Source organism: Triturus cristatus, chromosome 6 (genome assembly GCF_964204655.1).
Source record: "Triturus cristatus chromosome 6, aTriCri1.1, whole genome shotgun sequence".
Lineage (NCBI taxonomy): Eukaryota > Metazoa > Chordata > Amphibia > Caudata > Salamandridae > Triturus > Triturus cristatus.
The window spans coordinates 534,300,916-534,326,039 of record NC_140589.1 but is presented as its reverse complement, the minus strand read 5'-3'; the positions used below and the strand labels follow the sequence as shown (position 1 = coordinate 534,326,039).

Below are 25,124 nucleotides of genomic sequence, written 5' to 3'. Positions count from 1 at the left end.
CCTGCGCCCTGACGTGGAGGAGAGGGTTCCTGCTTGACACAAGGGCAACCTTGCGCCAACCAGAGATCCCCGACTCTAACATTGTTGGCAGCGGTTGGGATTTCGGATTTGCACTTGTAATTTGCATACAGTGAATTATTAATCACCAGATAGTGAGAGCAGACCAAGTAACGCAGCCACAGGTTTTCATTTTCTGAACTTTGTTGAGACATCTGCCATTACTGCAACCATGCCTGGCTCGCACTCCGCTGGAAGAGCACTCTCTGTGATTTCTGGAATAGATGAGGTAGATTGGGAGAGACTGGAAGGCTACACGATGGAGCAATTGAAAGGCTACAGTGTAAAATTCCGAGTTCCCCATGCTGGATTCAAGAGGAGAACCCAGTACGCCAAGGCGCTAAGAGCCTGGAGGGAGTCACGAGACCCACGGAATGCGGGGGACATCGTTCCACCCGACAACCTTGAGGAGCCCAGCAGAGTCCGGTCGCCAGAGGAGCTGGCAGACAGGGCAGCAGACAGGGCGCATGCAATGGAGATGGCAAAGTTGGCAGGACAAATGGAAATGGAAAAGCAGAAGTTGGCCCTGGAGGCACAACAACGCCAAATGGATCACGATATCAGATTGAAGGAGTTGGAGCTGAAGGCGAAAAGTTTGGACACCGCTCCTTCTGGTGGCAGCACTCCACCAGCGCAGGTAGAGTCCAAGGTGTACATCCCCAAAGATGTAGTAAAGGAGTATTTCAGAAAGGATGACATAGGGCAGTGGTTTAGGGCCTACGAGGTGGCCATGTCCTCACACCGGGTCCCTGAGAAAGACTGGGGAGCGGGGTTGTGGGGAAGGTTCCTTGCTGAAGGGCGGGACACACTGTTAGATTTGCCCTTAGAAGTCCAAACCTCATACCCCCATATGAAGGAAGCTTTAATGACCAGGTATGGGTTAACTCCTGAGCTATATAGACAGAGGTTCAGGGAGACCAAGAAGATCCCTGAGAGTACGTATGTGGAATATGTGACCTTTTTCTGCAGAGCGCTGGATGGTTGGGTGAAGGGTAGCAAAGTGAATGATTATCAAGGGCTGCTTGATTTAATTGCATGGGAGCACTTGTCCAGTCAATGTTTTCCTGAGCTACGCCAGCACCTGATCGATAGCAAGCTGTCCAACCCGAGGAAGCTTGCTGAGGAGGCGGACCGCTGGCTCAGCACCAGGGTCCACAAGGGTCAAGTGGGAGACTCCGCCAAAGGTGGGCAGGGTCCCCAGCAGAAGAGTGGGGGGGACAAGGGTAAACAGAAGGGGTTCCAAAAAGGCCCCCAAAGTAATTCCCAAGGGAACCAGCAGAAGGGTTCTCAGCCTCCCCCACCCCCGCAGCAGAACGGGGCCCCGACAGGTAGACCTGTTCCAAAGGGGCCCTTCAATTGTTATAAGTGTGGTGACCCGGGTCACATTGCCTCTGATCCGAAGTGTCGCCTGTTTGGTAAGACCGCACCCACTGGTGCTCCACCCCGGCAAGTAGCTAGTGTTAACTTTGGGGAGGAAGTAGCAGTCCAGGAGGGTGGGGGTCCCGGGCAGATGACCCTAGTCTCGCTAGGAGACAGTGAGATGGTCCCTGTAACCTACCTGCCCTCTAACACTAAGAAATATGGGCAGGTGGTGACCATCAATGGAAAGAAGGTGGAGGCTCTTAGAGATACAGGAGCCAGCGTGACCTCGGTGAGGCAACACCTGGTGTCTCAAGAGCAAATTGTACCCAATGCCTACTGTAGGGTTGTCAATGCTGACAACGTAGAGAGTCGTTGTCCAATGGCTCAAGTTCCCTTTGAGTGGGGGGAGGTCTCTGGTACTCTACAAGTCGCTGTGAGAACTGACATGCCTGTAGACTGTCTGCTAGGGAACGACCTGGAGAGTTCCCCTTGGGAAAAGGTGGAGAAGACCACGCATCTGAGGATGGTGGGTCTACCCGACTGGGCGTGCGTGACCACCCGGTCCATGGCAGCCAGTAGTGGTGTTGAGAGGGTCCGGGAGCCTGAGGGAGAGGTCCCGGAACCGGCCTTAGGGAGAAGGCGCAGGAGGCGCGGGAAACCGGCCCCCGAAGTTCCCACGGCCCAGGAGGAAGTAGACCCTGAGGGGGATACTCTGGAGCCTACCGGGGAACAGATTGCCGAACTGGGAGATCTGCCTGAGCTGACCCACTGGCAGCAAGAAGGAGGTCCCTCCAGGGAGGAATTCTGCAGGGAGCAGAAAGAATGCCCTTCTCTCGTAGGTATGCGGCAACAGGCTGCAGACCAGGCCAATGGTGTTCAGGCCAAAACACACTACGTGTACTGGGAGAGTGACCTCCTGTATTCCGAGCCTAAGGCTGCTGAACCTGGGTCAGCCCGTGTGCTGGTGGTACCCCAGAAGTTCAGAACCTTCCTACTGGGGCTGGCTCATGATGTGCCGTTAGCAGGACATTTGGGGATGGACAAGACCTATGACAGGCTTGTCACCCACTTTTACTGGCCCCAAATGCATAAGAATTCAGATTCCTACTGCAGAACCTGTCAGACTTGCCAGGCAAGTGGTAAGAGCGGAGGGAAGCACAAGGCTCCTCTGCAACCTTTCCCTGTGGTCGGTACGCCATTCCAACGAGTGGGTATTGACATTGTGGGGCCTCTGGACCCCAAGACAGCCCTGGGCAACAGGTTCATCCTGGTCTTGGTGGACCATGCCACCCGGTACCCTGAAGCCATCCCTCTGAGGACAGTGACGGCCCCCGTGGTGGGACGGGCACTGATGGGAATTTTCTCCCGAGTGGGATTCCCTCTAGAGGTGGTGAGCGACAGGGGGACCAATTTCATATCCACATATATGAAATCCCTGTGGAAGGAGTGTGGGGTAACGTACAAGTTCACCACTCCTTACCATCCCCAAGGAAATGGGTTGGTTGAGAGATTCAACCGAACCCTCAAAGGCATGATCATGGGCCTGGACGGTCCGATGAGGCGTAAGTGGGACGTCCTCTTGCCATGCCTGCTCTTCGCTTACCGAGAGGTGCCACAGAAGTCTCTAGGATTCAGCCCCTTTGAGCTTCTGTATGGTCACCCGGTAAGAGGACCTCTGAGTTTGGTAAAGGAAGGCTGGGAGCAATCTCCCAGGAAACCTCCCCAGAATGTATATAGTTACATGCTGGCCTTCCGAAACCAGACTCGGCGTTTCAGGCAACTTGCTGAGGCAAATCTGGAAGCCAGCCAGGAGGAGATGAAGCGGTGGTACGACCGGAATGCCACTCTGGTAGAGCTTCAACCTGGACAAAAGGTGTGGGTCTTGGCCCCAGTGGAGCCGTGTGCACTTCAGGATAAGTGGACAGGTCCATTTGAGGTTGTGGAGCGCAAAAGTCCTATCACCTACTTGGTGGACATGCAGACTCCCAGGAACCCTTTAAGGGTCCTACATGTTAACCGCCTTAAGCCCCACTTAGAGAGGACCGAAGTGGGCATGCTGCTGGCCACTGATGATGGAATGGAAGAGGAGACCGAGCCTCTTCCTGACCTCTTAGTGGCCTCTGAGAAAGATGGGTCAGTGGATGGAGTTAACCTCTCACCCACCCTGACGCCCGAACAACAGGAAGACTGCCGCCACTTGCTGGGACAATTTTCCGACCGATTCTCCCTGGTTCCTGGTGTCACAGATTGGTGCGTCCATGATGTGGACACAGGAGACAGCTTACCTGTGAAGCACAAGGCTTACAGGGTAACTGACAGGGTCAGAGCTTGCATTAAGGAGGAGGTCTCCAAAATGCTTGCGCTAGGGGTGATTGAGTCCTCCAGCAGTCCTTGGTCCAGCCCCGTGGTCTTGGTCCCAAAGGCTGCTGCGCCGGGAGCCACACCTGAACTCCGGTTCTGTGTGGACTACAGAGGACTCAATTCAGTCACGAAGACTGACGCGCACCCCATCCCCAGAGCTGATGAGCTCATAGATCGGCTGGGGGCTGCCCGGTTCCTCAGTACGTTTGATTTAACGTCTGGGTACTGGCAGATCGCCTTGACCGATGGGGCCAAAGAGAGGTCAGCATTCTCTACACCAGATGGGCACTTCCAGTTCCGAGTCATGCCATTTGGGATGAAGAATGCCCCTGCCACCTTTCAGAGGTTGGTCAACCAGGTACTGGTTGGGCTGGATGCGTTCAGTGCCGCCTACCTGGATGACATCGCGGTGTTCAGCGCCACCTGGCCCGAGCACCTGCGCCACCTCTGGGAAGTGTTGATGGCGCTGCGCCGAGCAGGCCTCACGATCAAGGCAAGCAAGTGCCAGATCGGGCAGGGTTCCGTGGTGTACTTGGGACACCAAGTGGGAAGTGGCAAGGTGGCACCCTTGCAACCCAAAATTGAGACCATCCTGGCTTGGGAACCCCCCAAGACGCAGACCGCAGTGAGGGCCTTCCTGGGGCTCACTGGGTACTACAGGAGGTTTGTCAAGGGCTATGGAACGATCGTTGCCCCCTTGACAGAGCTGACTTCGAAGAAGCAGCCCAGGAACGTGATTTGGACTGACACCTGTCAGAAAGCTTTCGACACCCTGAAGACTGCCATGTGCACGGCGCCCGTGCTCTTGGCCCCTGACTTCTCCAAGGAATTCCTAGTCCAGACAGACGCTTCAGAGCATGGTGTGGGGGCTGTTCTTTCACAGATGACTGAGGAGGGCTGGGACCAACCCGTAGCCTTCATCAGTAGGAGGTTACTTCCACGGGAAAGTAGGTGGAGTGCAATTGAGCGAGAAGCGTTTGCTGTGGTCTGGGCGCTGAAGAAGCTAAGACCCTACTTGTTTGGGTCTCACTTCCGGGTTCAGACGGACCACAGGCCCCTCAGATGGTTGATGCAAATGAGGGGTGAAAACCCGAAGCTGTTGAGGTGGTCCATCTCCCTACAGGGTATGGACTTTACGGTGGAACACCGTCCTGGTACAGATCACGCCAACGCTGACGGTCTGTCCAGGTATTTCCGCCTTAGTGACGAGGAACCCCCTGGGCAAGGGTAGTTCTCCCCACATTTCAGCTGGAGGGGACACGTGTTAGACCTGGCACCTTGGCGTGAGTTTCCCTTCCACTTTTTGATGGTGTGCCTCGACCGTTTTGCTGGTGTTGTCCGCTCAGGGCACTGCGCCACGGCTAATCCGTGCCGCAGTGCAAGTGCTCCCTAAGTAAAGTGTACCTGTAATTGATGTCCATGATTGGTTTATTGGATTCACTGTCAGTCCCCAGTAAAGTGCACCAGGGGTGCCAGGGCTTGTGAATGCCAATGCTGCTGGTGGGCTTGCAGCGCTGGTTGCGCCACCCACGGAAGCGGCCTTGTAAAGTGTGTCCAGGGTCTGCCACCGCAGACCCTGTGCGCGGTCCGGGACCGTCGCGCTGACTGCGCAAGTGCCCCCACTTGCCAGTCCCTAAACCTTCCCTTACCTACATATTAGCCACCCCTCTGGTAGGCCCAAGGGCAGGGTGCATTGTAGGCATAAGGTAAGACATGCCCGGGTGTGTGTGGCATGTCTTAGTAGTGAATTACAGCCCTTGTCATTTTTCACTATTGAAGGCTACCTGCTCTCCATAGGCCAGAGTGGGCTGCCGGGGTCACGCCAACGCTGTGACCCCAGTGGACTCAGAGAGCATGGTAGAGTGTCGAGTTTGGTATGCCTGAACTCAGAATAATAAAATACCTCTTGTAGTCAAGTTTATTTTAGTATCCTGGGTTTGTAAATACTACTTTTAGAAAGTTAGTATTTACTGACCTGACCATCTCAGTCCGCCTCTGCTGTGTGTATGTGTTCTGCCTGGCAACAGTAAGGAGCAGGGTGGGGGGATCCCCAGAGACAGGTTGGCTGCCAGGTGGTGGGTAGAGAGATTACACCTGGATGGGTGGGAGGAGTACACCTTGACTCTTGAATAGACCTGTGCTCTGCCACCACAAAGCCGGCGCCACCCCCTGTGGGGCGGCTGATGTCTCTGCCCTGCTGCTGAAAGGAAAGAGCAGAGTCACCATAACAAAGTGCTCCAGAACTGGACTGAGCCAGGCCTAGGCCCCCTGGCGCTAAAGAACAAAAGAATTGGTGTATAAAAGTAGGAGCCTGGCTCCTAAGAAATCAGAATCCTGTTTACCACAAAGAACCTCTGCCCGACTAGAAGGAGAAGAAGACGCCGGAGGAGCTGGCCTGCTGCTTGCCTTGCTGAGAGAGGAGAGGAAGAGACTTACTGAAAAGACTTTGCTACTTTGTGCTTGAACATTCTCCAAGGGCTTGATCTGAGCTTGCCCCCTGAACTGAACCCCAGGAACAGTGGGTTCTTTGTGCTTCTTGCTCGTCCTCCAATTCGAGCCGTGTGTGCATCCCGCTGGAAAAGAGACTGCGCCCCTCATCGCCCCTCCTAGGGCCGTGACACTCAGAAGCTCGCCTGCCTCAAACCCGTGAGAGCCCCGCTCCGTCCCGAGCCGCTCTCTGTCCCCGGGCCAGGCCGCCTGCATCCCTGTCACCGCCTGCTACTGGAGCGCGCTGACCGCGCTATCACCCCTCCCGCCGGAAGCCGTCCGACGACTGTGATCTACGCCGGGTCATCCAGCTGCACTGACCGTGCCCTGTGACCCCGCTTCGCTATCCCCGGACATCTCAGGCCGCGCCGCCTCCGCTGTGGAGACCCTCCTGCACCGCCGTGCTAAAGGGTCGCTGGCCGCGCCTGCCTACGTGCCCACACCTGCTGATTGAGGACCCAAGAACACTTCCCAAGCCGAGAGTCGCACCGACCTGTGCCGACTCTCCACATCACTAAGGAAGTTCCAGTATCGGGCTCGGGGCCCGCAACGCCTTATTTCCCCGTTCGCAGGAACCGATCTCTGTGAGTACTGGAACTACAAGTAAAGAGACTACGAACTATCCATTTGAAGCTACAAACAAGATCATTTGCCTGCTGTATAACCTGGTGGCCTAGCGAAAACGTTATTGGTCTTGTGATAAGTCTGTTGAGATATATATACCTTATTTTGACATAAAGAATCGTATTTTTATATATATCCAAGTCTGGTGTCCGTTTCTGGGGGGATTGATGTATTTACTGTGTGTACGATTGTAAGTGCTTAACCAACAACGCCTGAGGAATCGCCTTGGCTGCTCACGCCACGCACCTAGAGGGTGAGCAAGGGTCATTCGCGAGGGGTTATCCTGCGCCCTGACGTGGAGGAGAGGGTTCCTGCTTGACACAAGGGCAACCTTGCGCCAACCAGAGATCCCCGACTCTAACAGTGCCCTTCGGGCACCATTTGCACACGGGGTGGAGAGAGTGTGGATAATTTTTTTTTTTATTATTTTTTTAAAAAATTTTTTAGTTTATCTCATCTCTAATAAACCATGCACAATTGGTGCCCTTCGCGCACCAATTGCACACGGGGTGGGGAGAGTGTGGATAATTTCTTTTTTTTTATAATTTTTTACCGTACGCGTACGGTAAGCGTAATCGGCGAAATTACCGAAAAAATAAAAATTCCATTTTTGGCCTTGGGGGATCTTTGGGGACTCCCTCAACATGGCTATGTGTGTGGGAGCTGTCTAAACAGCCCCTTTACATGTTTTTGTGCTTTATATTTTAAACATCACTCTCAGTGCGAAAGAGAAAATGGCGGCCGCCGCTTCCTAGTTTCGGTCGATTCAAATGTTTACTAAGATCTAAGAGCCAATCAGAATCGCGCTCGCGCACGCCACCGTACGTGTACGGTAAGCGTACCGTAAGCGCACCGTAAGCTGGCTCAGATATATATATTGATTTAAAGGCTATTTTCTCAGAATCTACTGAACAGATTTACACCAAACCTACAAAAGGCACTTCCTTGACCTGAGGACTACCTCTCTGCCAAATTTCTAGTAATTCTGTTCAGCCGTTCGGGCTGTAGCCCTGTCTAAAGGTCCTATGGAAAAATGCATGGGAAAAATGCGTTTTGGGACCCCCCTTTTATCTCAGCCCCCGCTTGACGAATCCCCCCGAGACTTTCAGGGTAGGAGCGGAGCGTAGCGCCCAACCTATTTTGAAAAATTCGCGAGGATTCGTCGACCGGCGCCATAGTTATTCAAAATAGAATGTTGCGGATTTCCTATGGAAACGTGGTCCTAACTATAACTACCTACTGGCGACCGCCAGTAGGTAATATATATATATATATATATATATATATCTTCATAGTAAATCTATATGCCTCTCTTTGCACTTACATTCTATATATATTAGTTTGCAGTATAGTGGACACTCAATATTCCTTCTGCGATATTTATGACAACATCCCCAATTGGGCTCTTGTTTAGGCTACTCCATCCTAGTGATGCTGTTAGATAGAATTTCATGCTCACTCAAACCTCTGCATCATCAAGTTAGTTGAAAAAAGAAGGTGTGTATGAGAGTTAGAAAGTTAACAACACAGTGTTCGACAAAGCTAAAATGTTTCTTTTTCTATACTTTGAAAACTTTAATGTGATGATTTTGAACTCATGTTGACAATTTATAGTAAGACTTTGCATTCACTTATAGACAAGCCAAAAAGTCAAGTAAACTAGGTAAAAAAGCAAGCAAAAGATTTGAAAACTAAAATGAATAAATCAGCAGTGAAACTAAAATATATTTGAAAGTAAGAACATTAATAGTGAGGACAGAGATACAAGACTATCATATGTTCCTACCCACAGTGTCAAGTGTTCCGTGCAGGCCCATTGTCGTTTACTCCCTATGTTAGCATGAGCACTTTTCAGTCTTCACTTTACTTTGCACAAATTACTATGCACATATAATTTGCTTTGTGCCACTCTATACTTTCACACAGAACCTACTGTTGTTTTTGAGTTCTGTTCTTTCCTGGGATTAGGCACAGGCACATGGCGTAACAGGAATAGTCAAATTCTTTGAGTGGTGTAGCATGAAGAAACCATCTCATCAGTGTTCAAATAAGCTAACATAAAATTGCAATGATACTAAGAGACAATTTTTTAGACTTAGGGGCCTATTACGATGGCGGGTGGATAAAGTCTGCCCGCCATCGCCACTGAGCCAGGGACCGACCGCCGAAGTGGCGGCGGTCCCGCCATGTGCATTAGGATACGCATGCCACACTGGCGGGCGCATCCTGGGCCATATACATTGCGGATGGATCTGCTGGCTGCAGACCCACTCACAGTGCATACAGACTGTGCGCAGCATTGCCATGCACTATGTGGCAGGCACCACGTGGTGTCTGCCACATAGTGCATGGCAATGACAGGGGGTACCAGGTACCTCCATGTGCATCCCCCAACACCCTGGGGGCCTGCAACGGCCTTTCCATGGCGGCGTTGATTCACCGCCTGAACCATAATATGGATGGTGGTGTCTTGCAGACACCGCCACCATGTTATGCCCTCTTTCCGCCCAGTCGACGAGTCGACCGGCAGAAAAGTGGCAGACGGTCTTTCCATCCGCCGTGGACCCCCCATCCATACTAATATGGTGAGGGGCCAATCAGGCAAGGATGGCGGGCGGATCGCCCCCGCCAGGCCAGCGGTGGCTACCGCCGGCTCGGCGGGGGCGATCCGCCCGTCATCCTAATGGCCCCAAAGTGTGTGAAATGCTGAAGGTTCTGTCTTATGAATTTATCAAAGGAATTTCTTCTGTATAGATTCAGCATTGCTAGATGTGATATATTTCTACTATTCCTGTTGTTTACATATCTAAGTTAGTTTACTTTTGACTTTTAGTCTGTCAGTTACGTGAGTACAGTTGCTGAATGAGTGAGAGTTGTGGCTGAGGTGTGATTGATCGTCAATGAGTCCTGAGGGGTAAGAGAGAGGAAAAAAGGACATAAAGAAAAAAAGAAGAAATTAAATATGTGTATTGTTATATATATTGCTTCAAAAATTATTTATGACATATTTTTGATACAACACTGAAATGAATATTTAATACATTGAAACAGTGCATATAGTGATGTGAGGCGTATTATTTGAATTCTCAATCCATGCTCAATATTTAATCTCCAGTTTATAAGCAAGATATTTCTGCTTTACAGGATTAAATGCAGGTAGCAATCTTCCCTCTTCATAGGGTGGTTATTTGGTTTTGCTCTGCTGGGATTTAGTCTGAACACTGCAGACAAAGTCAAACAACAATGCCCCTTGTTATTCTGTTTTCGTCAGGCTCTAGCACAGAGACAAAAAAACACACAAATGCAGCTGTTGTTGAGAACACGTACTCTTTATCAAATAGGTATGCACAGACAGGCAAATACACAGAGAAGGACACGACTACATCTGAGATGTAGAACCTTCCTCTGTGCATGCTAGGGTACTAGGTCTGCTGTGAACACCCATAGATCTTTTGATATACAATCTGTTTGCTCCTGTAGAAGGGGAGGGAGGTTAGCTTATCCTGTCTTATACAATGACAGCTCCTTTCATGAACTATGGAATACTTACTATGCTGACCGTATTTGTGTTAGGCATCTTCTTACTTATTGTGGCATGTATACTGCATACTAGAACACAATAGTTAAAATAAATATTTTAAACTTTCCTCTTGTCTCTGTCAGATCCTATTGTGGACAAGTACGAGTCTGAGAGCGAAAGGGTGTGTTCTGTCACCGCGATTCCTGAGAGGGTCAGGAGTGTTGTGTTCTGGGGTGTCTAAGCACTTGTTCCTCTGTGAGTGAGTAGGAGGGCAAGTGAGACACTATAGCTGGTCGGTCCAGGGCTTGTATGTGCTAAGGTGGTAGGATAACTCAGTCCCTGCCTACTAAGGTTCTATGGTCCCAAGCATAGTTCTATGATTTTTGGCAGAATCCCTGCAATAGCAGTTCTTTAGCACTGCCTGGTAAGCTGGGAACATAATAATGTTTTAAAAGCTACTTCTATGCAACTCTTCACGCTGTTGCCTACCAAAATAGTCTGAGTGTTTTAAAGAAGAAACAGCTTTCCAATCAGTCCAAACCTTGCAAAATATGAATTCTAGTGAAATTTTGAATTGGTGCATTAAATATTGTTGAACATTTTTTCACATTTACAAAATACATCTTTGATAGTAAAGCCTTTTATTCAGTTACAATTTGTGAAACCTTGCTTATTCTTTAAAATTTATAACTAAAAAGTGGAGCTATCAATAGCTATGAAGTCTCATTCATTATTTAAAACAATCAGTGGACAAGAAAATTCAAACCGTACAGAAAAAACATGAATATTCAAGCAAACTGAATTATCACGTGCTAATGAATAACAAAAGTAATACATGTGCATTTACACTTGAAACATGCACCTGACTTAACAAACTTCTATAATTTGAAAGGGGGATACCTAGCAGAAAAATGATATTATGATTATAATACATGTGGTGGTTGAGGTGCACTGGACAATGATTGGAGAAATTCTACCACCCAATCCTAACATTTTTCTCACAATCACCCCAACTTCTTGTGCAGCACATACTCTTCACCATACTGGACAATTACCCATTAGCTCCTATTTCAAGGTGGCAGAAGCTTGCTGAAACCAGGCAGGCCTATCTTGAGCTCCTTAACCACCCTCTATTTTGATTAACTTTCCTCCCATCTGACAGGGTCAAAAATGATTCTCTCACCTACTGTGGCTGCAGTCTGGCTGTCTGGGAGGTTGCTAAGAATGAATAGGAGAAACCATTGCTGACATCTCCAAGTTAAAAGAGGTAGTCCTAAGCTTCCCTTTGTTCTGTCAACTCTCCCTGTCCAATACCAGATAGCTAATTCCTGCTAAGTGTTCAATAGTTAACACCCATTTGCTCTTCCTGGGCTCAAATGCAGGCTATTGAACTCTAAGCCAGAGTCACTAGCTCTCCCATGTATGGATGGGTATTCTAGCTCTGGTGAGATGAGTGGCAGAATTGGTTTTCATTGAGTTCGAGTTCAGGAAGCCTAAAATATATTTTACAAAGCTATGTTTCCACTCACAATATCAGATTCAGATTTTAATACCAAACCAGAGTTTACAAATAAACTGTTCTAGCATTTCCTCAAGTGGAAACAGGAAATAAAGATTTAATCACATCTCACCCTTTTCAGTAAAAGTCTAACAAGCCTACCCAGTGACACAGATTATTAGTATCAGTTGACTCTGAGAGCAGCGGGCACCGGGCAATCCCCTGGGGCGCCGCATGGTGGGGGCCGGTTTTGGGCCCCTGAGGACTGTTTTTGTTACAGGGCCGTTTTTGCAGCATAGCTGCAAAATCGGCCCTGTAACAAAATCGGCCGAAAACCGGCCCTGGCAAACAGCTCGACCCCCCCCCAAACCCTTTGTCAGGCCGGTTTTAGTTCCCAGTTCGTCCCTGTCTGAGAGCACATTAATCCCAATATATAGTGTACATTATTTTTATATGTGAGTAGCCTGCCCAGTCGGCTTCCAACGTACACTTTAGGGTTGATGAATAAATGCAGGCCTTTTCTATCTGGCAAAGGCTGATTTCCCTGCTATGTATCACTGAAGTGCATTTAAACTGCAGCCCAGAAGGGCAAAATGATGCTCCTAGCAAACATTTATTTTAGTTTTGTGTGTGAGTAGTATAAAAGGGAACTGCAACCAGCATATGGCATTTACCTTTACCACAAAAGGTGGATGTTTTGCTCCATCTTCAGTCCTCTTGAAGAGCAAATAAATAGATTAATTGGGCGAATCCAATGTTACCGCTACCATTTTAGAACCGCTACCATTTTAAAAACAAAGGTAGACACACTGGCAAACAATGGCAGTGTCATGGGGCACAGAGTTCTAGTACCAGCCAAAATATGGTTCAGAAAAAGGTGAAACATTTGGGGTGACCATGCAGGAAAGACAAGTGTGCTGCAAAATCTATTTAGGAGGTTAAAATTGAGGCCTGCCCATTATCGACATATATGAGGCACTCTAAATTTCATGCAGAGGACCCCATACTGACAAGTACAGTTTTATATAATCAATCAAGGCCTTTTTTGGGGGGATGGGAGTATTGACAATTATTATGCTATGATTTCATGCATAATAGATCGAACACAACCAAAGTAGTTATACATTCTTGCTTATTTAGTTAACCTAATCCTGCAACATTCTACTGCTTGCCCTGCAGACCGTTATGCCCATGTGCCAACCAATCCGAGGTGCCGCAGAGCATGCATTCTGTGAGCAAAGGGTGCTGTATTCATTTTCAGAACGAGTAAAAGTGACGTGAATATGATACAGAAAATAAATTGAAATGTGTAAATGAGAAGAACGTATTTTCTTAGCCTTTCTCTTCTTGTTATGAACAGGATAACTGTCATTCTCTGGTTATCATCCTTCTGCCAAGAGTTTTGTCTCTGCTGCATCCGTAATGCGTTAAACACAATATGCTGAGTGTAACAGTTCCAATCTAATGATTGTTCCTGTTGGAAATGAGATTTTTCCCCCTATTAACATCTGTTCTTCTATAAATCATTCAGATTAATGATAATGTACTTTCCATTAGCCTCAATGCTTTTTTTTTTACAGCCATTGCATTTTGTGATCAGCGTTCAAGTGTTTTTCATCAGTGCAGTTTTAGTGTTTGACAACCGCCTCAGTTCTTTTTCTCTTGCAGATACGAATAAGCCAGCCACAGAAAAGGACAATGATATTCTTCCACTGATCACCAACACTGAAGCAAGCCATGAGCTGGTAAGTAGTAAAAACGGAATTACTTGTATTTATGTTAATTATTTTAGATGTCTGTGAAGTACACAAAATAGGTTTTTGATAAAAGAATTTCTTTTTTTTTTATGGAGACACATTTCAGGGTCATGCACAGTGACACAAATAAAACAAATCTCCTCACTGATCATCATGGTTTCCAGAAACATACCCACCATGCCCTCCTTTGCATCCCTAATGGTCTCATTTGTTTCCAACAGTTCAGTGAAACAGGAGAATTCTACAGAGTGCAATGTCTAGGGCAAAACACTTGACTTTAGATAATACATGCAGTAGAATCATGACATAAACTCGATTAGAAGGGATAGCTAGTTGCTTGTGGCAACCATCAGTGGTGAAGCAATTTGAAAAGTATACAAACACTTACCAACCCAAAAGGTATGGATTTTCATTAATTTAGACACACAATAGCCACACAGACATTGCCATGGATGATACAGTAATGTGGATATGCAGAGACAGCAATATACTCACAAAAATCCATAAACACACAGAGCAATTCAATTGGAAGGATCAATGCACACAGAGCAGCAGACAAACTGACACCTACTCCACGGAGACTGCAAAGCAGGAATTGCATTAGTCTTTAAGGAATACTAAGGAGGTCAACACGAGACCAAATGGCATTTTGTTTAAACCTGAAAGCATCATCCAGACTAAAGACTGCCAGAACATTTCTCTACGCTCTCCACAATACCAACTGTTGGTGTGCTGCCTTAATATATAGAGTAGAAAAACATTTAAGCTCCCTTGATAGTAGAAAATAACTTGCGGTGTTAACAATAATCTACTGAAACAGGGTTGAGTACCTTGGCACTGCCACCTATCCCTTCCCCATTGGCACCAATGGAAGATCAGTGTTTGGACAGTCAGGTGCCAAGGTCGCACATCATCTTTGACATGAATGCATGCCTTGTTTTAGAGTCTTTTTAGGATTGTCAGTGGGATATTCGAAAGAGTAGCAACATTAGTCAGTTGTAAGGGTTGGCCTGCGAGTTTCCTCAAACATTATCATCCTGCACTTTCTCCTTGGGTTTCCATTTCATTAGGGCTCTAGGTTGAATTTAGCGCTGCCTCCTTTTCCTCTGGTTTGGCGCCTTCCTGCTTGTTTTTTATCATATGCCTTAAGCAACTCCAGTCAACTGTTGTGTATTGGATTGTGTCCTAGTAATTAATGCTCTCGTCATAGCATCATCTCCTAAAGTAACTGTGTAGCCCTGCAATATACTTAGTTAACCTGCCTGTGAATATCATTGTGAGGGCCTTCAAGGCAGAAAGTTGAAAAACACCCATTTGTTCCCACTCTTTCCTACTTGACATTTCCTATTCAGCAAAATCTCTGAAATTGTATTATAGTTGGGAGGATTCAGGGCTCAAAACATCTTATTTTCTAATGTTCTGACTGCGTGTTACAGTTCACCCACCTATTCTTACTAAGACATCCCAAATCAACACACAAATGCCTCGTGCCAGACCGCCAATGATCTATGAGTACAGGCAACAGCCATAAAGATTACTCAAAAGCCTCAATTACTTCATTGACACACATTTTTAAACATGTCAGACACCTCCTTCCTGACTCCCAATGGATTGTGTCTAATCTTGTGTTTAATGGCTGTGCTATCTCTCTTCACTTTTATCTCATGTTCTAGTCTAATCTATCTGCAAGACATATTGCCTCCTGGTGGAACACTGAATTGATTTAATCTTGAGTGCTTGATGTCTCCATATGAACATTTGGTCACATTCATACATCAAGTACATTTCACCATTGAAATTCCTGTTCTTGTTCCTAGTAGTTCTGCCGAAATATCCATCAGTTTGGTACAGCCCTGGATAAATAACCGGATCTAACATAATGTTAGACTATTCTTCCTTGTATCACTCTGTACATATTATAGTGATAGGTGATCGTGAATCCACCAAACATTGTACAATGCAGTTTTGAAGCTCAATCACACATTATTGTTGTCTTCTATGGTTAAAGCAAAATTATCCATAGTTTTTTACGATGTCTTTGTTATCATCAAATACATTCACTCTTTAGTTTTTTTGTGATTTACACAATTTGGCAAAGTCCCCAAACCTACTTTATTTCCTTCCTACTTTTACCGAAGTCAGTCATTATTTTTTTAGACCTTCAAACGTGACTTGGCAATTGCAATTGCATTCACAGATCTACATATTTGAGGAATTTTATATTTTACCAAACCCTTAGCAATGATGGTTATCTCTTCTGAACTGTGGGATGCGTGCAGTACAGCAACAGTTTGTGAACCTTGTCTTATTATTAAGCCGAAAAATTCACAATATTTGTAAGGCAGGAGCACATGTTTCTACTGGCTTCTGAGCCTATTGACATCTCATATGGAGCCTATGGCACTTTACTACTACTTGGGTCATACTTCTAATATCCCTCTAGTTTTGCTAAAACATCCTCATAAATATTAGGGGGGAGAGATAAATTCCACCCTACCAGTGGAATTTGTGGAGTTTTACCCATCCCGCATTATGGCTATAACGTGAAGTTCTGGCAAAACTCTGCTAACCACCACGTGATGGATTTTTTTTCGTGTGATGCTCGCCAATGGTAAGTTGGCGAGTGAGTATTTGCATCCCCTAGCGATATTTTTTCATAGCGGGTGATTTTGACCATTCACGGTGAGAAAGTTTCCGCTTGAATAGAAAATCTATGCAAGCGGCATCAAAGAGGCTGCACTCCCTGATGTGCCGCATTGTGCCATTTATGCTGATTGTATGTATATTGGATTTCTGAATTCGCCCTTGCCATCCTTATGCGTGATGGTCCCAGAACAGAGCACAAACTCCTCTTGTCTTGCGATATATTATTTATTTACCCATACCATAATGTTTTGGTCACCCTGTGACATTGCTCATATAGATATAGATAGATAGATAGATAGATAGATAGATAGATAGATAGATAGATAGATAGATAGATAGATAGATAGATAGATAGATAGATAGATAGATAGATAGATAGATATAATATATATTTATATATATATATTACCTACTGGCGGTCGCCAGTAGGTAGTTATAGTTAGGACCTAGTTTCCAGAGGAAACTCATTTTTTGTTTTCACAATAACTTTGGTGCCGGTTGACGAATCTTCGCGAAACTTTCAAAACTTATGGCCCGCTCCGGTCAGCTCCTATCCTGAAAGTTTCAAGGTGATTCGCCAAGCGGAGGCTGAGAAAAAAGGGGGACCCAAAACGCGTTTTCTCCATGTTATTTCCCATAGGAAATTTTAGACACAACTACAGTCTGAACTGCTGAACGGAATTATACCAAATTTAGCAAAAAGGTAGCCCTTGGTTCAGAAATAGACCTTTTTTTTTTAAATGGTGTAAATCCATTCAGTAGTTCCTAAGAAATTAAAAAAATAGAGGTCAAAAAATCAATTTCCCATAGGAAACTTTAGACACGGTTACAGTCGAAACTGCTGAACGGAATTACACCAAATTTGGCAAAAAGCTAGCCCTTGGTTCAGAAATAGACCTTCTTTTTAAATGGTGTAAATCCGTTCAGTAGTTGCTGGGAAAATCCCAAAATAAAAGTTTTGATATATACAGTCGCAGTGGACCCGCGCACTCTCCCGACCATGAGCTTTATGCTAATTGGCTGTCAACACTCCAAACCAGGAAGTGTTGGCAGCCATCTTGTGCCTCAGTAACCGAGGCACAAGAAAACAGAAAAACTAACGTGCATAACAGGAAAAGTGGTCAGGGTAGAAACACCCTGACCCCCTAGGCCTGCTTAGGGGGTCCCGAAAGGACCCCCAGGGCCAAAGAAAGCATTAAAAAAAAAAAAAAGGCGAGATGCGGGGAGGATCCACGGATCCAGCTGTGAAAATTAAAAAAATGAAGCCCGCACTTCGTTATTAATTAGCCCCCGAGTGGCCAAGTTCCAGGGGAATGCCAAAAAATAATTGCGGGGGCCTAGGGGGACACCCGGGGCTTTCTATAAATATTTGAATGGGGGCACACAGCCCCCCCGCTGCCCCGGGGACCGCCACCCCCTGGGGCTTCTTTTTTTAATGTAAGGGGGGCTTGAGGCCCCCCCAAGCCCTGGGGCCCGCCACCCCCGGGGCTTCTTTTAAAAAAAAAAAAATACCTGTGTGGGGGGCTCAAGCTCTCCTCACGCCCCGGGGACTACCACCTCCCTGGGGGCACTAATATGTAAATGTGGGGTTCCGTTAAGGACCCCCGAGCCCCGGGGACCACCACCTCCCGGGGCTGTGCATTGGTTGGGAGGGGGGCCCCCCCTCCTGGAGCCTGTGAAGGCCCTGGTGACCACCACTCCCCAGGGCCAGCTCCTGCAGTGTCCCGGGGTGCCCACCCCCTGGACACTGCTGTTTGCTGTGACAGGGCGGGTGCCTCGTGGCTCCCGCCCTGTCATAGCAAATACTGGTTTGTATTTTGGAAGAGAGAGCAGGAAACCTGCTCTCTCTTCCAAAATCAAAACTAGATTACTTTTCCACATGGGGAGCTGCATGTCAGCAGCTCCCCGTGTGGAAAAGCAATGCCGGCTCCCACAGGAGTCAAGGAGCCGGCGGGACCGTGGGGGAATTGGGGCTCCCCCCACAGTCCCCAACGAGAGGCCAGGCCCCAGGGGATGGGGTCCCCAGGGCCAGAAGTGGCCAGGGAGGGGTCCACCCAGACCCCGCCAAAGAAATAAAAAAAAAACCACTGGCCATGCCCCGGGAGATGGGGTACCCGGGGCCGAATATGGCCTCAGGAGGGGGGTCACGCGGCCCCTTCCAATTTTTGGGAAAAAAATAGGGGTCAGGCCCTGGGGGAAGGGGTCCCCATGGCCCATAAAATAGAAAAGGAAGGGGGGCCACACAGCTCCCCTTCTTAAAAAGAAAACAAAAGAAAAAAAGACCGCCATCGCCGAGGCCCCGCCCCCTCCCACCAACACTCTGCAAACGCGCCCTGTGGCTCGTTTTAAGTTTTTGAATTAATTCCCCTTCAATACTGGGGGTCCCTGGGGGCCAACTAGACCACCAGGTACCTCCAGTAAGCGCCATAGACCTGCGTTGCAGACAGGTGGACCAGGCCATGCCCCTTTTTACACCTCTCTGCAATGCAGCTCTGTGGCGCTTACTGGAGGTACCTGGTGGGCTAGTTGGACTCCAGGGACCCTCAGGATTCAAGGGGACTTGATCCCCCAACTTAAAACACGCCACAGGGTGCGTTTGCACTGTGGTGAAGGGAGGGGGCGGGGCCTGAGGTGACATGTGTGCAAACATGCCCTGTGGCGCGTTTTAAGTTGGGGAATTAATTCCCCTTCAATTCTGAGGGCACCTGGGGGCCAACTAGCCCACCAGGTATCTCTAGTAAGCGCCACAGGCCTGCTTTGCAGAGAGGTGGTCCAGGCCATGCCCCTTTTCACACCTCTCTGCAACGCAGCTCTGTGGCGCTTACTGGAGGTACCTCGTGGGCTAGTTGGACCCCAGGGACCCTCAGGATTCAAGGGGACTTTATCCCCCAACTTAAAATGCGCCACGGGCGCATTTGCACAGTGGTGAAGGGAGGGGGCGGGCCTGAGGTGACATGTGTGCAAACACGCCCTGTGGCACGTTTTAAGTTGGGGAATTAATTCACAATGCATAGTGTTCTCTAGTGTATGTAGGTGTTTTCACTGTATTCTAAGTGTCCTTTAGCATAGCACTGGTTCTAGGCCTGGTTAGTCAGAGTCAGTACCACCAGTACCCGTCTAAAAAAGTCGTGGGCACAGGATGATTTTGCAACAAGGCCTCTTTCTGCTCCTCTGTTGGTTCTTTCTGCACATGTCCTGCTTCTTCCTGCAATTTTCTTCATCTTTCTGGACTTCTGTTGCCTCTTTCTGCATTTCTTTTGCTTCTTTCTGTGCATTTTTTCTTCTTTCTTCACATGTCCTATCTCTGTAGGCATAGTTAGAAACTAGCATTTAAAAAACCTTTGAAATTCACTTACAAAACCATAAGTTTCAGACACGTTATAGTTAGAAATTAGCATTTAAAAAACCTTTGAAATTCACTGAAAAACCCATAGGTTTCAGGCACGTTATAGTTAGAAATTAGCATTTAAAAAACCTTAGAAATTCACTGAAACACCATAGGTTTTAAGGAAGGTTATAGTTAGTTGGACATTTCACTCATACAAAACCATAGAAATTCCCCGGTTACAGTTAGTTTGGCTAACTATAACTCACGCCCCCGCAATGCACTGCTGATGACGTCACATATTGCATCACTCATGACATGTTCAGTGACATCACTGATGACATCACTCATGGCATCTCAAATGACATCACTCATGACATCACTGATGACATCATCCATGTGATAAATTGATGCATCTTCTCACACCCTATGGTTTTTCAGTGAATATATATATATATATATTATCTACTGGCGGTCGCCAGTAGATAGTTATAGTTACAACCTAGTTTCCATAGAAAATCTCAAAATTCTATTTTGAATAACTTTGGCACCGGTTGACGAATCCTCACGAAATTTTCAAAACTAATGGGGCGCTCCGTTCAGCTCCTACCCTGAAAGTCTCGGGGTTATTCGTCAAGCGGGGGCCGAGAAAAAAGGGGGGTCCCAAAACGCGTTTTCCCCATGCATTTTTCCATAGGACCTTTAGACACAGCTACAGCCAGAACGGCTGAACAGAATTACTTGAAATTTGGCAAAGAGGTAGTCCTCAAGTCAGGCATGTGCCTTTTGCATATATGGTGTAAATCCGTTCAGTAGTTCCTGAGAAAATCAAAAGTAAAATCATATACATATCTGGGCGGAGCCTAACCACACATCTCATTGTGAGATCTGATTGGCTGTCAGCACTTCATCCAAGAAGTGTTGGCAGCCATCTTGGGACCAATATACATGATAGCACCTCATTAAAAAGCATTGCAGTTAATAGAAGGTTTTAAGACTTTAGTTACATTATAAATCATTTGTTGATGGTACCATACTCATTTTAGGAATTGTAGTATGTTCTAAGGTGATTTTACCATGTGAAAAAGCCTTCTGCTGGGATATCATGAATCCTGTTTGATAGAAAACTAATTTCACATGCTTTTCCCACAGAGGTTTGGAAGGTGATCTATAAGCTAAACTGAGAGCATATTTTCTGTAAATTCACATTATCTTTCTCAGTCATGTGAGAATGAAGTCTGACATTCTCAGTAAAACATGTACATCCAACAACGGCAGAGACTGTCAGTTGATTCCTTTGTGTTCTACTGCAGCTTCCCAGAGTGTTCCAAAGAACAACTAGAGCGCTAACAGTCTTACTTATGACAAAGGTATGGCACACCTGATGCCATCTTGATTGGAATAAAGTGGTAACATTTAAAACATTTAATTTAAAAAGGAACAAAATGAGAGGGTTCATTTTGCCATAGAATGTATGATTAGTGCTACAGAAAGAAAAATTATGGCACATTTTGAGTGACTTCTCAAATCCTCTTCTATTTCATTAAAGAATTCTGACATGCAGACTGAAACATGCACTTTCAATACCAGCAGCAGACTTCCCTGGTGAGCAGTAGCTTTACTACAGTGATCTAATGAGCAAATAGAGTGCTAACATTCTGAATTTATGGCAAATGTGTGACACATCTGAATGCCTTCTTGATGGAATCAAAGTAAAAAACTGAAAGTATTTCCTACTGAGGAGACTGTTGTAAATGAGGAAATTAGGAAACTTCATAACAAATAAGTCTCCCAAGATGGCCACCAGAGACAAAAGAGCCTAAATGTAGCACAAATATCACCCAGATGTAGCCCAAGTATAGCCCAATGACAGAATGTCCCAGAGTGTTCTAAAGAACAACTAGAGCGCTAACAGTCTTACTTATTATAAAAGTACAGCACACCTGAAGCAATCTTGATTGGAATAAAGTGGTAACATTTAAAACATTTAATTTGCAAAGGAACAAAATGAGGGGGTTCATTTTGCCATAAAAATTATGACTAGTGCTGCAGAAAGAAAACTTAGGGCACATTTTAACTTCTCAAATCCTCTTCTATTTCATTAAAAAGTTCTGACATGCAGACTGAAACATGCACTTTGAATACCAGCAGCAGACTTCCCTGGTGAGCAGTAGCTTTACTACAGTGATCTAATGAGGAACTAGAGTGCTACCATTCAGAATTTATGGCAAATGTGTCACATCTGAATGCCTTCTTGATGGAACCAAAGTAAACAAGCATTGAAAATGCAATAGGTCTCGCCCTCGTTTAAGTTAAAGCAATTCTGTTTGTAATTAGGTGGCTTTTTAGCTTTGCTTTTATTAGTGTTTTTCAAAATTTCATGTAAATAACATGCATATCTGTATATGTATGCATGCATTTATATTTGTATTTATATAGATATGCAGATTATATATATGTTTATATATGTATGTATATACATATATATACACATACATATATATAAATGCATATATGTGCATATGTGTGCGTGTAGAGAGAGGTAGAGAGAGGTAGAGAGGTAGAGATGTAGAGGTAGAGACGTAGAGGTAGAGAGGTAGAGGTAGAGAGGTAGAGGTAGAGAGGTAGAGAGTAGTAGAGAGAGAGGTAGAGAAAGGTAGAGAGGTAGAGAGTAGAGGATGAGTAATAGAGAGTAGAGAGTAGAGAGAGAGTAGTAGAGAGAGTAGTAGAGAGTAGTAGAGAGAGTAGCAGAGAGTGAGAAGTAGAGAGTAGTAGAGAGTGAGTAGTAGAGGGAGTAGTAGAGAGTAGTAGAGAGTGAGTAGTAGAGGGAGTAGTAGAGAGTGAGTATTAGAGAGTGAGTAGTAGAGAGTAGTAGAGAGTGAGTAGTGGAGACTGAGTAGCAGAGAGAGAGTAGTAGAGAATGAGTAGTAGAGAATGAGTAGTAGAGTGAGTAGTAGAGAGTAGTAGAGAGTGAGTAGTAGAGAGTAGTAGAGAGTGAGTAGTAGAGAGTAGTAGAGAGTAGTAGAGAGAGAGTAGTAGAGAGTGAGTAGTAGAGAGTGAGTAGTAGAGAGTGAGTAGTAGAGAGAGAGTAGTAGAGAGAGTGAGTAGTAGAGAGAGTAGTAGAGAGTAGTACAGAGTGAGTAGTAGAGAGTGATTAGTAGAGAGTAGTGGAGAAGTAGAGAGTGAGCAGTAGAGAGTAGTAGAGAGTGAGTAGTAGAGTGAGTAGTAGAGTGAGTAGTAGGGAGTAGTAGGGAGTAGTAGAGAGTGAGTAGTAGAGTGAGTAGTAGAGAGCAAGTAGTAGAGAGTGTGTAGTAGAGAGAGAGTAGTAGAGAGTAGTAGAGGGTGAGTAGTAGGGAGTGAGTAGTAGAGAGAGTAGTAGAGTAGTAGAGAGTGAGTAGTAGAGAGTGAGTAGTAGAGAGTGAGTAGTAGAGAGTAGTAGTAAGTGAGTAGCAGAGAGAGTAGTAGAGAGTAGTAGGGAGTAGTAGAGTGAGTAGTAGAGAGTGAGTAGTAGAGAGAGAGAGTAGTAGAGAGTGAGTGGTAGAGAGTAGTAGAGTGAGTAGTAGAGTGAGTAGTAGAAAGAGTAGTAGAGTGAGTAGTTGAGAGTGAGTAGTAGAGAGTAGTAGAGAGTAGTAGAGAGTAGTAGAGAGTGGTAGAGAGTGAGTAGTAGAGAGTGAGTAGTAGAGAGAGTAGTAGAGAGGGAGTAGTAGAGAGAGAGAGTAGTAGAGAGAGAGTAGTAGAGAGTAGTAGAGAGTGAGTAGTAGAGTAGTAGAGAGTGAGTGGTAGAGAGTAGTAGAGAGTAGTAGAGAGTGAGTAGTAGAGAGTGAGTAGTATAGAGTAGTAGAGTAGTAGAGAGTAGTAGAAAATGAGTAGTAGAGAGTGAGTAGTAGAAAGTAGTAGCGAGTGAGTAGTAGAGAGTGAGTAGTTTAATTTAAAAGGAACACAATGAGGAGGTTCATTTTGCCATAGAAATTATGATTAGTGAGGAAAAAAGAAAAATTAGGGCGCATTTTGAGTGACTTATCAAATCCTCTTCTATTTCATTAAAAAATTCTGACATGCAGACTGAAACATGCACTTTCAGTACCAGCAGCAGACTTCCCTGGTGAGCAGTAGCTTTACTACAGTGATCTAATGAGCAACTAGAGTGCTACCATTCAGAATTTATGGAAAATGTGGGACACATCTGAATGCCTTCTTGATGGAATCAAAGTAAACAAGCATTGAAAATGCAATAGGTCTCGCCCTCGTTTAAGTTAAAGCAATTCTGTTTGTAATTAGGTGGCTTTTTCGCTTTGCTTGTATTAGAGTTTTTCAAACTTTCATGTACATACCATGCATATGTATGCATATATGTATATGTTTGCATGAATTTATATTTATATAGATATGCAGATTATATTTATATGTTTATATATTCACTGAAAAGACCATAGGTTTCACACACGTTATAGTTACGAATTAGCATTTAAAAAACCTTGCAAATTCACTTAAAAAACCATAGGTTTCACACATGTTATAGTTAGCTGGACATTTCACTCGTAAAAAACCAATGAAATTCCCCCGTTATAGTTAGTGCAGGCAACTATAACTCACGCGACCGCAATCCTCTGCTGATGACGTCAGATATTACATCACTGTATTTAGACACTTATTTACCCATGTCTTCTTCCATTAATCTTTAGCTATACATATATTACAAATATTTATTTTTCATAAAGACACATATGTCATCAGTGATGTAATATCTGACGTCATCAGCAGAGGATTGCGGTCGCGTGAGTTATAGTTGCCTGCACTAACTATAACGGGGGAATTTCATTGTTTTTTTACGAGTGAAATGTCCAGCTAACTATAACATGTGTGAAACCTATGGTTTTTTAAGTGAATATATATATATATATATATATATATATATATATATATATATATATATATATATATATATATATATATATATATATATATATATATATACATTATCTACTGGCGGTCGCCAGTAGATAGTTATAGTTAGGACCCTGTTTCCATAGGAAATCCGCAACATTCTATTTGGAATAACTTTGGCACCGGTCGATGAATCCTCGCGAAATTTTCAAAATAGGTGGGGCGCTACGCTCCGCTCCTACCCTGAAAGTCTCGGGGGGATTCGTCAAGCGGGGGCTGAGAAAAAAGGGGGGTCCCAAAACGCGTTTTTCACATGCATTTTTCCGTAGGACCTTTAGACACAGCTACAGCCCGAACGGCTGAACAGAGTTACTTGAAATTTGGCAGAGAGGTAGTCCTCAGGTCAAGGAAGTGCCTTTTGTAGGTCTGGTGTAAATCTGTTCAGTAGTTCCTGAGAAAATAGCATTTAAATCAATATATATATGTGGGCGGAGCCTAACCACACATCTCATCCTGAGATCTGATTGGCTGTCAGCACTTCATCCAAGAAGTGTTGGCAGCCATCTTGGGACCAATATACATGATAGCACCTCATTAAAAAGC

At 45.6% G+C, this 25,124-nt stretch overlaps 1 protein-coding gene across 1 annotated transcript in view; it reads left to right on the top strand.

Moving 5' to 3' along the window:
- IMPG1 (interphotoreceptor matrix proteoglycan 1) overlaps positions 1 to 25,124 on the top strand; it is a 1,638,967-nt gene that overhangs the window by 1,058,524 nt on the left and 555,319 nt on the right. The window contains exon 11 of the mRNA XM_085609628.1: positions 13,578 to 13,654. Coding sequence (XP_085465754.1) covers positions 13,578 to 13,654 — 77 coding nt within the window. The remainder of the gene's footprint in view (positions 1 to 13,577; positions 13,655 to 25,124) is intronic.